The sequence below is a fragment of the Eumetopias jubatus genome, unplaced genomic scaffold, assembly GCF_037043125.1.
Source record: "Eumetopias jubatus isolate StellerSeaLion01/CBP00866 unplaced genomic scaffold, mEumJub1_p1.0 scaffold_5, whole genome shotgun sequence".
Classification (NCBI taxonomy): domain Eukaryota; kingdom Metazoa; phylum Chordata; class Mammalia; order Carnivora; family Otariidae; genus Eumetopias; species Eumetopias jubatus.
Window position 1 is genome coordinate 146,993,155 of NW_028274811.1, and position 17,226 is coordinate 147,010,380.

The 17,226-nt window shown below is 46.2% G+C and overlaps 1 protein-coding gene across 2 annotated transcripts in view; it reads left to right on the top strand.

Moving 5' to 3' along the window:
* SEMA5A (semaphorin 5A) overlaps positions 1-17,226 on the top strand; it is a 307,625-nt gene that overhangs the window by 143,254 nt on the left and 147,145 nt on the right. For both annotated transcript variants that reach the window (XM_088023722.1, XM_028122663.2), the window contains exons 5-6: positions 4,501-4,599; positions 6,393-6,606. In XM_088023722.1, the coding sequence (XP_087879848.1) occupies positions 4,501-4,599; positions 6,393-6,606 (313 nt within the window). The remainder of the gene's footprint in view (positions 1-4,500; positions 4,600-6,392; positions 6,607-17,226) is intronic.

Consider the following 17,226-nt stretch of genomic DNA (forward strand, 5'->3'; position numbering starts at 1 on the left):
AAAGGTGATGCATCACTAAGGGAGACACGCTGTGTTCAGTGGGAGCACTGTGATGAGCATGGACGCTGCCTGGCTCCCAGCCCTCATCCCCCACCCCTAACAAAGATGGGCTGGCATTGCTGAGACACCTACCCTGTTTACAGATCGTCTTTCTACACAGTTAGACAGTCTTTCTTCAAGCAGAACCTACCTATTTGGGGGAAAAAAGGCTGAAGCACTGTAAGGGAAAAACCAGTGAATTCATTGAGAGAAAGGTCCTGAAAACGTGTGTTTTCTGTCCTGGGGTGAGGGCCATGTGCCCTTGAGCCTAAGTGGGCCTTGGTCTCAAAGCTCTTTTAATGAGTCAGCAACTCTGCCTCCCAGCTATCAATTCAAATAAGAATTGCTACGAAGTCAAGGACAGGTTGACCCGCCTGTGGGATTGCAGGCGCACATGGGTCGTTTTAAGGTTCAGGTGGTGTTACCAAAATGTAGATAGATGACTGTCATTAGAGACAAGAGAAGCGTGTGGTGGCAGGCTGTTGGCAGCCTTGGAAATGAGCACTATGACTTCTTGGAAAATCAGAATTCATTGAATTTCCTTAAGCCACTTTCAAGGTACAGAAATGGGATAAAAGAAAGTATTCTTAGATGAGAAAAGGAAACTCAAAGATATTTAGGTAAGTTGATTTATAAGACAAACCTATTCCAGAATCTCCGGAAGGGACATCTGCATCATGCGTGTACTTTAAATAAAACAAGCGATCCCAAGCAGTCCTTCTGGCACATTTAGATAACCAGTGAAACAGCCACGTTTGTAGCCGTGATCGATGACGCGATCCACCAGGAGATTTTCCGCAGGAGAATTTGGGTCTTAGGCTCATCACCAGCAGGAGACTGATGATGACAGAGCTTGGCCCTCGGGGTCATTTCCTTTCATTCTTAATTTTGACTCTCTGATTTCTACGTTTATCTGCTGCTCAAAAGCTAAGTCCCTCTACTTTCTTCTATCTAATACGGTCTGCATTCTGTTTTGTCTGCACTTACCCCGATTTCTCTTAAAAAAACATTATTTTAGATGCATTTATTTGTTTAGGATTCACATCCAGCCTGCTTCTAGAATTGGTTGAAGCCGTCTGTGGGTGAAACATGAGGGGGCTTTTAAGGGAGTGAGAACGAGAAAGCTCTGAGACGCACTGAGCCAGACTTTGGGCAAAGGAGTTCAGCTCTTGACAGTTAAGAAGAAACACAGAAGTATGCCCGCCTCCAAAGGTTCCTCTTACAAGACACGAGGAGGGAGCATGCCTTGTCCTCGTCCCATTGGTGATAATGCAAACCTCCTCCTCTGTCCTCCCCTCCTCCCCTCCTCCCCCAGTGCATCCCAGCGTGCAGACTGGACTCACCTAGAACGTGACTCTGGTCAGGTCCCATATGTCACAAGCAACTCTGGGGTCCACAGGGTTGCGTCTGTCCTCTGTCCTTGAGAAAAAGACTGTATGGGCCCCCTTATCTGATCGTCCCGATCCCTGAACTCTTCCTCTATCCTGCCGTGCAATCTCACTGAGCTGGGGAAGCTGCCGGGTGGTCCACGGGCACGTGACCCTTTTCAGACGGTCGAGCCCCCGAGTGTGTTCTCGTGTGGTCCTGGTTACTGGAACAGGCTTGTTACAATTCTCTGTTCCAATTGAAATATCATTGTGCCCTCCCTTGTTTCCTTTTTTCCAAGATTAAAAAAAAAAAAATTGAGTTGGATTTGTCCTGCCTCTCTGGTACACTCCTGCATCCTGGTGCTCACCCTCCCTAACCATCCTTCCAGTTCTTCATCAAGTTTGTGATGGGCCCTCAGGAAAGTTAATGACCTCCGGTCTTATTTTCAATTTGTCTTTCTTTTGGGAGATGAAGATAAACATTTTGTTATCTCGATTGGTTCCCTTCCCGTAATTGATGAGAGGCACTGGCTTTCTCTCCCCCAGGTCTGTAGACGTCATCTTTCAGTTGGGATCTTGGAAAAACTTACCCTTGACTGTGTTCATGGATATAGGCTTGCTTCCAGCACGTTTCTACTTTGTGTCAGTCTCTTGCTTTAAAACGACAACAAAAGAGTTCCTCTATGTCTTAGACTCCTTCTTGAAGGAGTTCTAAAAGCACAACAGAAAACAAGCAAAATCCCCGCTTCTCCTACTGTTTGTCATTTCCCATCTCCTATCGATTACAGTGTCATTTCTGCGTCTGTTTTATATGTTAAGGCATCAGGCCCTCTCAGCTCCCCCTGTGCTCCAAGTTGTCTCTTCGGAGTACCCCTCAGACATGCGGAGGCCTCAGGCTTTCATCCCCGCCTTTATCCTGTCTCTGAGACCCCTGTGCCCCCATCCTCCCTGACATGGCCGGGCCACCTCGCCCCTCCTCTGTGTCCTCCCTGTGCTCCCTGAGCTTGGGAAGAGATAACCATGTGGCTCTTTGAAGTCTTGTTTTGTTCTTTCTCTTTCAGAACGCTCTGCCCTTTCACTAGTCATAAAAACAAAGCAGGCCACAACAAAACAAGCCTCCCCATCTGGCGTACCTTTCTCAGCTACCCAGTACACTGTTGACATTCACTTCTCCATTCTCCTGATATCGACCTTAGAGCTTTCATGCCTTTTGTTGTTTTTTTTTCTCGAAGTATGTTCAGATTAGCAGTCAGTGATAATTTGTTACTATACTTGCTAGTTATGGTATTGGGAGAATTATCTGATATCTTGACATTTGACTTCATATTTAGAAAGCAGATCCCCAGACTTAGCTCTTTTCATCATCCTCATGGCCAGGCCAACAAGCAGACTGAGTTATGGCAAACCAGCATGGCATGGAGATTGGGGCTCCATTCGACTGAAGAGAGCATTGCCGAACGCAGAGCTTCTTATGCAGGGCAGCGTGCGATTTGCACCATTGTGTATCATGAGCTGTCGGCTCTGTCCACTCGGTTGGCTCCTCACCACATCCTGTTGGCTCACTGCGTTCTGGCTTTGCACGTCCGCACCCCCCCACCCGGTCTGGGCACTAAAGGACATGGGACCCAATTAAGGAAGTGGTTCCCTTGTCTGTCTCCGGAACTGTAATCTCCCTATCTCAAGTTTAGCTTCTACACTGAGTGGTCCTTCAACATTGGGTCAGGTCGGACTTCATGCAATGAAAACAAATAGCAAGTCACTAGGCACAGCCGGCCCCTGTCTGACTGTGCAGCGGATGTGTGACCTCTTCCATACACCACGGAAGCCCCTCACTCTAACCACAGCACCTCGGCACAGTCCGCTCCCCCGACCTGGGGTGTCTTTTTCTTCCTTTTTAGGTCATTGAATCCTGTAAGTATCAGATGGCGCTTCCTGCAGGAAGCTTCACTAAATTCTATCCTTCTTGTATTTTTTTAAAAGATTTTATTTATTTATTTGACAAGAGAGAGCAGCAGAGGGAGAGGGAGAAGGAGACTCCCCACTGAGCAGGGAGCCTGATGCGTGACTCGATCCCAGGACCCCGGGATCAGCAACTGAACCGAAGGCAGACACTTAGCTGACTGAGCCACCCAGGCGCCCCTCTATCCTTCCTTTAAAACTTACATTAGATGTCACCTCCTGGGAGGCCTTTCTCCAACTCTTCCCTTCCCCTTCCCTCCTGAGGTAGTAATATTCTGTTCTCTGGACAACTCCATAGTAGTTGTCATGGCCCTGTATTTTCATTTTCTGCTGAATGCCTAGATTGTGACCTCTAGCACAATGTCTACCAAAGAATATCTAATCAGTTAATGCTTGCTGAATGAATGAAGAGCTTTCTGGCTTAGAAGTCCATGCACTATGATGACAGTGCCCCAGATTTTCTATGCATGCTTTGCAAGCACAAAACATATTCAACTCTGGGTCATCACTCAGCATGGGGTCTCATCCCACATGTTCTGGACATTTTTTCCTTATTAGTTACATTTTTGCTTCTCCATCAAAAATCAAAAATGTGTATAGATTCTCACTATGTATGGAATAGCACTTTGAAAACTTTGTGTAAAACTTGTTCCAATTTGTATACAGAGTTTCACATGTGACCCTTGCATTTGGAGAAGCATTTGTAACATTGTTTTTCAAAGTTCTGGAACGTTTTCTAAGACAATTTTTCATGAGTGGCATCCAATAGTTTCCTTTTATTCGTTCTCCTCACTAACACATATCAAAGGCGATTTCGGGTTTGCTCTGTTAACAGGTGCAATTCAAAATGAAACCACATTCATCAAAAAAAAAGATACATGCTTTGAGATTTTAATTGAATGTGTATATTTATCTTCATAAATATTTTCTACCGAACAAGTGTGCAGGTAGAGGTCAGATTATTTAAGTTTTATTGTTGTTTGGGGGTCAATATCTAAGAGATTTTTTGTTTTTGTTTTTAGTGGTCAATTGCCATATAATTTATTAGCCAGTCAAAATATATTCAGATTTGCCATTCCTCTTGTGTTCAGGCCTGTTAACATGTTTCGTGTGATTCTTTTTTTTCCCCCTCCAGGAGGAATGTCAGAACTACATCCGGGTGCTTTTGGTGGGTGGTGACCGGTTATTTACCTGTGGGACCAACGCTTTCACGCCTGTCTGCACCAATCGCACGGTAGGTCTTCGTCTTGAGCCTCGACAGAGTTTAATACCAGGAAAATCCAAATGTTCTGTTAAAGCTGTAGTTTTACATGTACTTCCGTTCTCTAAGGAGTTGCTTTTTAAATCAAAGAAAAAGTCTTTTTTTCAAATAGAAAAAAATATTTCATGTATTGATTTATTACTAATCACACTGCCTAGAATATAAAGAGCTGGAAGTAACGGTAGCTTGTTGAATTAAATTTCAATATGTTTCCAAACTGTTTCTGCCAGCCTTTCTCCACCAGTGATCCTAAACACTAATCCTCAACATACTCTTCATTTATCCTGGTTTACTATAGAGATCCTGAGAAGCATTAAATGGCCTTAAAATCATAGTCCAAATGACGAAAATATAATTGGCCAATTGGATAAGAGCAATGTCAGAAAAATGAAAGCAAGCCAACAAATGAAGCCCAAGCCCTGGGCAAAGTGTTGGTCCAACCTGTCCTCTTTGTTTTTCTTTTTCTTTTAAAGATTTTATTTATTTATTTGACAGACAGAGACACAGCGAGAGAGGGAACACAAGCAGGGGGAGGGGGAGTGGGAGAGGGAGCAGCAGGCTTCCCGCCGAGCAGGGAGCCCGATGCGGGGCTCGATCCCAGGACCCTGGGATCACGACCTGAGCCGAAGGCAGACGCTTAAGGACTGAGCCACCCAGGCGCCCTTTCTTTTTCTTTTAAACCTGTCCTTATTGGCAGAGGACTCTTCAGCGCCTGCGTCTTATACCCGTAGGTCCGTGGGGCGTCCGAGCACATGTGCAGCCTTCCTAATTTGAGATAGGAGTTTGATGTCCCGCAGGGAGCCTGATGAAGAAATATCGTTATGTTAATTTCCTGGTTACCTGACTTCTCTCAAAGCCTGACTTTAGCATCTGCAATATTTTCAAACTAGCATCCAGTTACTGGAAATATAAGAAGAACAAGGGGGAGGATGTCATGCCCTGTTCTCCAAGCTTTGCACCGACTCGGGTGGTGGTGATCTACCCCAGGTTGTGTTTATCCTTTGGGTGCCTCTTGTATTAAAACAAGAGTTTGAGATAGAAAGAATTTAAGTAACTTGCCCGGAGCTAAACCTCTGCCGGCAGAACGAGCAGTGTGTGTGTGGGTCCCCTGTCTAGCCCTTGTGCTCTGCTACCACCCAAGTCAGGATGAAGAAGCCAGTGGAACTTTTCTCGTTCAAGGATGGGTTGGGAAACCAGCAACTGAGAAGCTGGGTTCACACCAGATGCCTGCAAGACCCCGAGTTGGCTGTCTGAAAACTGACAAAATAAAGTGTTGGAAATTTGGGCTACACAGTCCGAAAGAGCACTCATCCTCATCTGTGAGCAGAGTTTGGAGCTATTCATAGCATTTTAATTCGCTTAGGGTGATAAAATTGCACAGAATCTATATTGTGGTTTGTGTTTCTCTAAATATTGAAGTTTTCTCTATTGACGTGGAAAGATCTGCAGTACCCATGCATTGTCAATGGGACCCATGTACAATCATCTTGTTTCTTTTCTTTTTCTTTTTCTTTTTTTTTTTGGCGAGAGTTTAATAGTGTGAGGTCCCGCAGCTCTGAAGGGAGGATGAGGGATGTGATTGGTGGATCCTCCATCCAAGTCCACCGCAGGGTGTTTTCATCAAAGTTGGAGTGCACACATCTGTCATGTCTTACCCTGAGCGCCAGAGAGTTTATTGCACCTGCGTCATTTTTGGGTCAGGCCGACACTGTTCTAGGGCTTTCCTGGAGGGTAATCGGTTTCGTCTCTCTTGTCCTCCCGCACAGTTGAATAACCTGACCGAGATCCATGATCAGATCAGTGGCATGGCCCGCTGCCCCTACAGTCCCCAGCACAATTCCACGGCTCTTCTCACGGCCGGTGGGGAGCTGTACGCTGCTACGGCCATGGATTTTCCCGGACGGGATCCTGCCATTTACCGGAGTCTGGGCATCTTGCCTCCTCTCCGCACGGCGCAGTACAACTCCAAATGGCTCAACGGTGAGTTTTCCCGTCACTGCCCGTGCCCCACCTCGTTTGTCTGTAATGCCTGGTTGCTTGTGCTCAAAAGCAAGCTGCCGCCACTTCCGAAGAAAAACAATTTCTTCATTTTCTCAGGAAATTAAAATGTCACTTGTTTTGTTCGTCAGTGTGGAAGGGCATCTGCGCGGGGCTCTTTCGGAGCAGAAGGGGAAGAGATATTGCTAATGCTGGAGACCAGGACAACAGGGCTAATGTTGACATGACCATACGTCGAACTTAGGCTGTTCTTTATGCTAGTGTTTGAAGTTCAGGAAATTTGATGTCATATCAGAGATATCTGTAGATTCATGTGCATTCTTTCTTAACTTCTCATTATATATCTAAAAGCAGGAAATTACTAGCATTTCATGAAATGTTCAGACACTGGGTAAGAGAATGGGTTTGGCCACAGGTAGCTCCAGAGAGCTTGATCAGTTTAAAAAAGTATCGAGTTCACATAACCAGAGCATTGGGGTATGCGTCTTTGGGGTTACTTCCTTTGACGGTGTGAGTGTCAGTGAGCTCTGTCACTGGTCTCCCTGCCATTCACGTTGTGGCAGTGTGGTCCTCAGACTGACTCCGCGGGGCATGCAGAGTGGCTGATGCAATTTCAGGCACAGCATCCAGGTGTGACAATATGCAGCAGCAGGAGAAGCCGGATTCCTTGTGTCTCCCCAGAAGACTTAAGTCTTGGACTAGAAATTGGTCATGTGCTCACTAAGCAGTCAGAATAGAGGTTGGCTTTGTTCAGTGTCCTGAGTGAGGGGTGCCAACTGAAATTGAGCCCTCTGTATGTGTGTATGTTCATGTGTGAATGTGCTTGCACACACACACAGTGTTATGGATACCTACGTGCATCACATGTCATCCCTTTATTTGAAAGCTTGCACAAAGATGAAATCTTGAAATTGCCCTTATACTATTTATTATTTTGAGCTTTCAAGTTCTACAAAGATTTACTGGCCTTCTGTCAAGTACAAGCTAATTATGTAGATGAGAATTTCTCACCCTCAGCACTCCTGACATTTTGGAAAAGAGAATTCTTTGATGTGTGTGTGGTGCGGGGCTATCCTGGTTATCATAGGATGCTTAGCAGTATCTCTAGCCGATCTATACTCACTAGGTGCAGTAGCATCACCCTCTACCTAGTTGTGACAATAAAAAAATTTCCAGAAGTTTCCAAACGTCTCCTGGGGGAGAAAATGCCTCTGGTTGAGAAGGACTGGCTTAGGCTCATTATTTATGCATATTTATTCCTGAAGGTATATATATATATATATATAAACACAACACAAGCATTTTTCCAAGTAATAGAGTCAAACCAGTCCCCAGGTTGCCTTTAAAAGATTCCGTTGTAGAGAAGAGAATATCCTCCTCAGATTTCTCTAGTAATTTAAATGACTCTGTACCCTTCCAAAGGGCAACATGAATTGTTTTCCTAAACTGAAGCTGTACCTACCTTTTCTTCATTAACATTATTTCTGTTGAACTGGTTTCAGTCCCCTTCGGGCCCTGAAGCTTTCATCTGTTTAGCTTAAAGCTCTTCTTTCTGTTCATTTGTTGATTTTTACTGACCATGCAAAGTTTCCAGTTACAAATCAAAATCACCTGCCCCCCAATCAAAGGCATTGTAATTAGAGTTTGTCCAAAGCAGAGTAAAAAGTAATTAGGAGTACCGACTCTCTCTCTCTCTCTCTCTCTCTCTTTTTTTCCCCCAAAAGTGACCCCCTGAAGAATATCCTGGAAAAATAACTCAGGTTATAGCATGAGTTAAAAACACTGACTATTTCTTTGCATGTGACTCCAGTACCCGCTGGCTGATCGGATGGTCTGATTCCATTAAGCTCTGGGTGGAAGCCTTTCTGTCTGAGAGTCGGGGGATGTGAGGAGGGTAGTGGGAGAGCTAACCCTGCTTACCACGGCCCCCGTAGGCGTGCTGTCATTGGCCAACATAATGAATCATGTTTTAGGTTCCTAAAAGGTGCTGCTGTTTATATGTGATAGGATCCAACAACTGTAGAAATTGAGAATTAGTCCAAGGTAAGCATGGTAGAGCCACCACTCAACCTACCTCGTCATCTTCATTCCCATGACACTGAATGACCTTGTTGCCCTCAGCCCCGCCCACCCCCACCCGCCCACAAGGGAAGACCCTCACTCCTAGGGCAGACGGCGGAGAGTTCTTGAATGTTGAGTGTTTCTTCCCTCTCCTGGGCCCTTTTGGGGCAGTGCCTTCTACTGAACCCCAAGATACCATTTCTACTGCTGGTTGGTCCTGTTTTCGGCCCTGATGGACCATCCGGGACAGATCCTGGCCTCTGACCCCACTTAGTTCTGCCTCTGTCCCCCTGCTGAGCCTGGAAGCAGGGGCCTGTGTTCTTCCTGACCTCATTGGAATCCCTACTTTGCATCCCATCTGCTCCGTGACCAGATGCCCTGATCTCGGTTCCCCACTGTGTTCCGGAGTCATTTTCTTTCTTTACTTGAGATTGTTGCCGTATCTGTTATCCCTTCCTTTTTTTTTTTTTTTTTTTTTGCCCTAGCCTCAGATTTCTTCCTCTCTAGCGATCACTGCCATCTTTTTATAAAAATGTGCAGATTTTTTCTCCTTCAATGAGACGAAAACAAATAAACCCAAACAACCTGAAAACAAAGTTAATTCTGCAGTATCCAAAAAAAGGAGTCCTATTTCCTGTTGTGATTTTTAGGGACCCATTCAAGGAGGCGCCTAGATTCTTCTCCAGAGTTTTCAGCTGATTGAGAATCAAGGCACGGAGTGAGCAAATGGAGAGCAGAGGTTTGGATTTATTCTTGATAGAGCTGAGCGGGTGTGCTGGAAAACCCGGAGCTGGTGTGTTCAGTTAAGAATCTGGGGCACCTGGGGGGCTCAGCCGCTGGGCATCTGCCTTCTGCTCACGTCATGATCCCAGGGTCCTGGGATTGAGCCTCGCATCGGGCTCCCTGCTTAGCGGAGAGCCTGCTTCTTCCTCTCACCTCCCCCTGCTTGTGTTCCCTCTCTCGCTGTCTCTCTCTCTCTGTCAAATAAATAAATAATATCTAAGAAAAAAAAAAGAATATGCGGACTCTGACCTGTTGAATGAGGAGACATGAGCCACCCCCATGGGGTCGGCAGGCAACTCCCTTGGCATTGGAGCTCCCACTTTGGGGAAATAGAAAGCCCCGGGGCCTGCTGATTCAAGGTGTGATTTCATGACACTCACTCTCAGACGTGAACTCACAGTGTTCATTACTTACTCATCTCAGGCTATCGCTCAGCTAACAGCTGCTCACCCATGATCATAACCAGAACTCACTTCTTCATTTTGGACATTTTTCGGGTTTTGCCAACAATTTTGTTTGACGAAAGAGAATTGTCTCAGCAGGAAAGAGGTCTGGAGGATAGGACCTTCTAACTATGGTCAGCACAATTTTTGTCTTCAGGTTTGGTGCTTGTGATTAATTTGTGCATAGGACAATTCGCCTCTACACAGAGGTGGCCCTTTCCATAATTCGATTAGTTACCTTATACAGAAAAAACTCAGTAGTCTTTGAAGATTATAGAAGAGACCCCTTTCTTGCCTCTGGCAGCTCTGGTCGTCCCGGGTACTCCTTGGCTCGTGGCAAATCACTGTAGTCTTTGCCTCGTCCACATGGGCTCCTCCCTGTGTATCTCTGTGTGCTCGCTTGGCCATCTTCACGTAAGAACACTGGTCATCCTGGATTAGGGGCCCGCCATACTCCAGTATGACCTCCTCTTAACTTAATTCAATCTGCCATGACCCCATTTCACATCAGGTCTCATTTACAGGTACTGGAGGTTAGGACTTCAACATATTTTGGGGGGATGGCACGATACAGTTCAACCTATAATGGTGGGCTAATCAGGAAATGCTCAAACGTTGCCACCGTACAGCGCAGCACCTTACTTCTGACAACAACCCCGCTCTCCTTTCTGTGCCGTGTATGGGTCAATTCTCTGCCCACTCCTCAGCCTCCTTGTCTCGGCGCTGGCGTCTCACTCTTAGCAGACAGTGCTGTCTCCTCTTTGCCGGAGGCACAGCTGGATTTCACCTGTTTCTTCCTTGCGTTCTCCAGACCACTGCTGTGGACAGGCTGTTCACGTAAGCTGCTGCCCTGTCTACTGAGCCTCCCTTCTCCACCCCGTGATCTCTGGGGAAAGGGGGCCCCTCTCCTAGGCATCAGGCTGAAGTGCATTGCATCTTGCTCATTCCGTGGCTGAACTCTTCCCTCAAAGGACTATAGTAAAGGCTTGACAGAAATAAGCACACAGACACCCCAGTCTAAGGGAAGCACACGGACACACAAAAACGTTCTTCAGGACATGTGGACCGAGCACAGCAAGCCGGGGCCCTTTGGCCACCCCAGCCTCGCGGGAACCTCCATGCTCCGGCGGTAGTCTTCAGGTACATGGTGGCATTAGCCTGTCTAGGCTCACGTCCCTCCAGGACGCAGGGAGCCCTGGGTAAGAACCTGTAGCGCCTTGAATGTCTCCAGGGATGCCGCATAAACACCTGCTCTAGTTCCAGCAACCTGCCTGAAAGCCACAGAGTCGCCATTCCAGCTACAGAAGACGCCGAGGCCCTCCCCACGGCCCCTTCTCAGCCCTGTGCCCTCACGCCTCTTCCCCCGCCTTCTTCCTCTGCTTTGGCCTCTTAAATGTTGCACAGGGCTGCTGGCTCTTTGCTGTCTCCCAGGGATCAGCAAAAGCCAGAGAGTCGACAACTTAAGCTTTGCAGTCCGAGCTGTCCCCATTGCAGCTTTTCAGTTCCTCCCTCATAGCGGCCATCGCCGGTGCCCACCTGATCACTCACAGTGGCTGTGTGCTCATAAAACTTTATTTATAGCTAGCAGGTAGGATTGGCCAGCAGACTGTTGTTTGCTGGCCCCTTTCTATCTGAAAAGCATCCCCCCCCCCCAAATCTACCTGGCCAGCTGGTTTAGCTCCTTCCGGTTTTTGCTCAGATGGGGCTTCTCAATAGACGTCCCCCAACCGCCTTATGTGGAGTGACCCCCTCTCCCATCTAAGCCTGCTTGGTCCCTCTTACCATGCTCAGCTTTTATCCTTAACTCCTATGCCCTTTAGTGCTTGTCTCCTTCCTCCTTTGGAATGGAGGCTCCCCAGTGGCTGGGCTAATGTGTTTTGTTCACTGATGTGTCATGCTTTCAACAGTGCTGGGCACATAGTAAGCACCCATCAGTATTTTTTGAATAGATGAGCTACTAGATGAGTAGTTTTGCTTCTTTGCTTGCCCCACATGTGTATGAATCTCTTGAGGGCAGGGATTATAGGTGAGCCATCTTTGTGTGCCCAGCATCTCACTCAGAGTCTGAAACACAGTTCACACTCCATCAGTGTTTGTTGAATGAGTAGGAGATAAGCACATTGCGTAAATGGTAGAAATATGAACGGTGTTGTTAAACAAATGGAACATGTCATAGGAATTGTAACCAAGAATTAAAAAAAATAGATTTATATGTTTGAAATTGATTCGGGTTTGAAAAAACTCTTCCTTTGTCATCTGATTTAGACACTCCTTCTCAACCATTATTTATTCAGTTATCAAACACAGTGCAATCGATTGGATAATGTTCTGGAGGAATTTGAAGCATTGAGTTTTATGCGCTTGGTAATGAATGTAAGTTTCAACATCAGATTTATCCCCCTGTGCCAGAATCACTCTGAGAACAAATTTATGTGTTTAGAGAAGTACCTTAACAGCTTTAATGCATTAAAATATTCATTGTTAATAACCTTTATTAAATGATTACTGTAAGGCAGGATAATAAATGTTTAATGATCAATGCTTAAAATAGGGAAGCTGTAAAATTTGCCTTCAAGAAATTGGCAATCAAATTGGGGAAACAGTAAACCCATGAAAGAGGGGAAAATGACATTTCCAAATTAATAGTGTGCAAATTCAGTTTGTGGGTTCTGAGGGAACTACCTGCTTTCACAGAGGAAAAAAAAAAATAAAACCTTGGTAGGAACTTGGAAAAGCTAATTCATAAATGAGCCTTCATAAGTCAGCATAGATATCTACATGGACATCAGCTTATTAACAGTTGGTGGCCTGTCCATTTTTCTTCTCTGGGGGTAGTGTTTGCCTGTCCACGGGGTCCTGATGAGTTCCCCAGCTCCTTCTATTTCTGCAGATTCCAACCAGGACCTCATGTGGAAGCAGACAGACCTGACATCAAAGGCCTTCTCATTTTAACAATATTATTTCATATGAGCTATTATGTTTCTAGCCAAGAGAGAACTCTTCGTCACAATCTCAACTTCTCCTCGTTCAAAATACTTTAATGATGTTCCCCGTGCCTTAAGTAGACTCTTTGAGGTCTCTAGAGTACAATGAGTAACCTCCTAATGATTAAGGATAATTTACTTAGAGGGAGAAAATCCCCTCTGTGCTTGACTCAAGGAGAAATTATTTCTCTTCACCGTGAAGACAGGTGCCTGGTGAAGGAGGTCAGTGCTTCTCCCTGAGAACAGATGCTGCCTCTCGGAGCTGTAGGCATGGCCAGGCCAGAGTGACTCTTTTGGTCTCGTCCTGGGGACAGTGAATGAGTTCACTTTTGGCAGAGTCTACACAGCGCAGTCCCTAATGGTGTGAATCATTTGCTCTAGGGGCTCCCTGGATGGACAACATTTGCTAGAGCAAGAAATTTATAAATTGGAGGCAGTGTTCACAGAACAAGCAAAATACAAGTGGAGCCTAGGAATGAAGTATGTCTGTGTAGGAAAAGTCAAGTCTTTATCAAGGAAAAGAAGCCCAGGAAAACCAGAACAAAAATCACGATTGCCTAGTCACCAGACTGGTTTTATATTTTATTAAACGGGCATCTGGGGAGATGCTTAAAAGGGGTGTCATTGGTGAACAGTGGGCTCTCTTCGGTACTGCAGCTGTGAGGCTAAAGCCTGACATCTAATGTGTGAGGTTGTAGCTCTCTAGGGTGAGGTGTGGGCCTAGAGCATGGGAGCAATTGGGTGACATGGGACCCAGCCCGAAGAGCCACCTTTTCTAATTGGTGGGACTTCAGGCAGATTGTCCATCTTGAGTGGGATGCAGGTCTATTGGAAACTGTGCTGTAAATCCAATTTGATTATCTATATCATAGGAGTCGCAGTGGCTCTTTAGAACTTACCAGGTGGATGGGAGACTCCATACATGTGCCATCTGTAATCCTCCACAAAATTCGCCAAGGGAGATGACATTGTCCTTATTTTACAGATGAGCAGGCTGTGGTCAGAGGGGCTAGCCCCCTGAACCAGAGCCACTAGGCTGATGTGTACATGAGCCGGGATTTGCAAACACACCCACTCCGGAGCTTGCATCCTCCCCCCTCCACGGGCTCCCTCCGCCCCTCCGTCTCATCCACATCTTAGGAAACAGCAACATCATAACCTGCCTCTATCTCCCTCCCGAGGTCCACGTTTTTATGCACGAGCTACCACGGAAGAGGGGTGGGGGACTCCGGAGAAGGTGAGGAGGGTTTCCTTACTGGTAAAAACTTGCAAAAAGAGATGAGATGAACGGCAATTATTAAACCCAACCCAGAAGGGCCCGTGGCATAATTTAAAAGAGTCCTTCATGGGCACAGAAGTTTGCTAAGTGACATGAAGGAATCGGTTCTTGTGGTGCCCTTTGCAAGCAGTGTTGTGCACTGATGGGTCTCTGGGCCGAATGCCTGAAACTGGGGGAGCACAGAATCCCTTCCGTCTTGTGGTGATGGCTCTGTACTCGCCAGTCAGTCATTTGGACTTTCAATTTGCACATTTCAGAAGAGAACGGATGAATGAGCCCTTCTTTCCCCCACCAAGTTAATATGTGTCCAAAGGCACCAACTCGATACACTAAGTCATACGGAGACCTGCATCAAACAAAACAGAAATCCACCTGGAGAAGTTATGTCCCATTAGAGAGAAGATAATATATTGTATAGAAATTTTCTAGTACTTATATCACCAGGCAGGAAAATGGTTCAATGTATTGTCTAGAGATCATGAGCCATTTCCTTGCGACAGCCCTAGGTCCCTCCTGCCACCCTGGCATGATTATAACATTGCTCCCTGTCCCTCTCAAAAGTGCTCCTGTTTGGCTTGTAACTCATATTGTCATCCTGTTTATAGGATCCCCAGGTCTACGTGTTTCAGTAAATTTGTCTCCGTATTATTCTGTTAAACCCTTTGTAGCCCCTCAGTGGCCTCTCCCGTTTTATCATGCACTGCTACATGGTGGACAGTGGAGTCTGTCCTTTGGGCTTCTGCCTTGCCCTGGCCCGGGTCAGCTCAGGAGACAAAGACCAGTCATTCAGGTTGACGTGGTCTAACCGCATACTCTTCCAGCCTGATACCCTTTTCCAGTGAGCTCTCACATCTTGTCTTCTTCCGCTTTAAAACCATTTTATAGGGACACCTGGGTGGCTCAGTCGTTAAGCGGCTGCCTTCGGCTCGGGTCATGGTCCCAGGGTCCTGGGATCGAGCCCCGCGTCGGGCTCCCTGCTCGGCGGGAAGCCTGCTGCTCCCTCTCCCACTCCCCCTGCTTGTGTTCCCTCTCTCGCTGTGTCTCTCTGTCAAATAAGTAAAATCTTCAAAAAATAAATAAATAAAGCCATTTTATAAACACTAAAATGTTTCTAAGATCTTTGAATTCAAGTTAATATGGCAATTTGTAAAAAAATTCCTAGCTTTTGATTCACAGTTCTGCAGGCTCAATGATTCATTCTTAAAAGAAGTAAACTGCTGCATTGAAAAGGTAATCAGGAAAAAATGAACGTGGTAAATGGAAACTTTCTGTTTTGAAAATGTTCAGAAATACATAGTCGTGAAATTAGTTTGAACAGATTGAGCCTAGGAACGTGTGACATGGTAGATGCTTACGGGAGAAGGGAAAGGTTGCGGAGGCTTTGTGCTTGGAACAGATGGAGGGAGAACACACGAGGATGTGTTTGTCAGTTTGGGCGAGAACATCTAGCTGACGGCCAGTTAGCGAAGCTCCTCTAGACCTCGAGGCAGAATTCCAGGGAGAGCCTTGGGCTTTCAGGGTGAGTCCTCACACAGAGGGGGCAGATCTCCTTCAGGGAGGGACAGCACAGGTCCCCTTGGTCCTGGCTGCTCCTGCTAGAATCCGCAAATCCATGCAAATACCACATTTTCACCAGGTCATATTCCCCTGGAAGCAAGAAGGAATCAAGTCGGCTGGAACCACGCTTCTGGTTTGACGCAGGGGTGTCCTTCTGCTGGGTGCTCAGGGAGTGAAGGACTTGGGGATCCGAGTGCCGTCGGTGACCACTCAGGACACGCTGGGGGCCCCGTCCCCCTTTTCCCTGACCACTGCCCACCACCACACACACAGGAACGTGGATCATACACCTTTTTTTCAGACTCCTCAGTGACTCTCCAGGGGCAGTTGACATCCCAACTCGGGTCTGGGTTGCTGTCCTGGCCTTCTCCTGTCAGGCGGATTCCTTCATTGCAACACGAGCTTCGTGCCATTCCTGGCCACTCTTGGGGTCTCCTCTTAGCTGTGGTCCCTCCTGCTCTCGGCCTGGGGGCCCGTCCCCAGCCTTCCCTCTGCCTTTTCTCTGATCCTCTCCTTTCCAGTTCTTGAATTCACCTCGCTGCTGGTGGTCTTCATCGTTCTTGTCGTCATTGTGATTGCTTGTTGGTCTGTCTTGTTTGTTTTCCTCACTCAGTCCATGAGGGCATGAGCTCTTCTAGTCAGTTGCCCGCACACCCAGTGCCCAGCACCGCCTCCCCCCTACCCCGCCGTAGGTGGTGAGTAGCCGATGATGGAGGGGTTTATGATTTAGCTTGTTAAATAAATACTGATATGTTTACCGATATGTGTGCCAATGTTAATTCACATGTTTTGCATACATCACATACATATTTAGATTTTAATTTGCATATACAAATGAATGGTGATCTATATCTTGATGCCGAGCGATTAAGTGCTAAGCACTTGTCGCTCATCACCTCTGATTTCCCCCAGTGGTGCATATTGGGTGGTGGTACCATCCTTCTAAAACAGGACACAGAATGTGTGCTGTGAAATAACTTGACTAAGTTCACACAGCCAGTAGGTGGAAGTATTGAGCCATATATACATGCACCCCAATAAGTATGTGTGTATGTGACCCACACACAGACACATATACACACATACAAACGTACCCATCTGTCTGTCTGTCTTTTACTGGAAGTCTTAGGGAAAGCTTTAGTATGTCACTGGCTTTTAAACCACATTGTACTTAATTTAATTTTAGTGTAATTATCCATGCTTACTAAATACCTAGATGTAATTAGTTTACTTTGGAACACCCTGCAGCAGATTTTCATGGAGGTGTAACAAGGGAAAAAATGTGCACAGTGAGAGAGGGTATGAAATCTAGGAACATATATGGAAATTGTTTTGGTAGTGACTGACACCAACAAATTTAGGAATTAAAAATATCTGGCTCACTGTGTCATGTTTAAAGATCAGTTCCATTAACTCCTTTCTTTTTTGTGGAATAGCTTGCATTCAGCATGGCTTTATTTATCTTTCTCAAATTTTGATCACCTTTAACATTTGC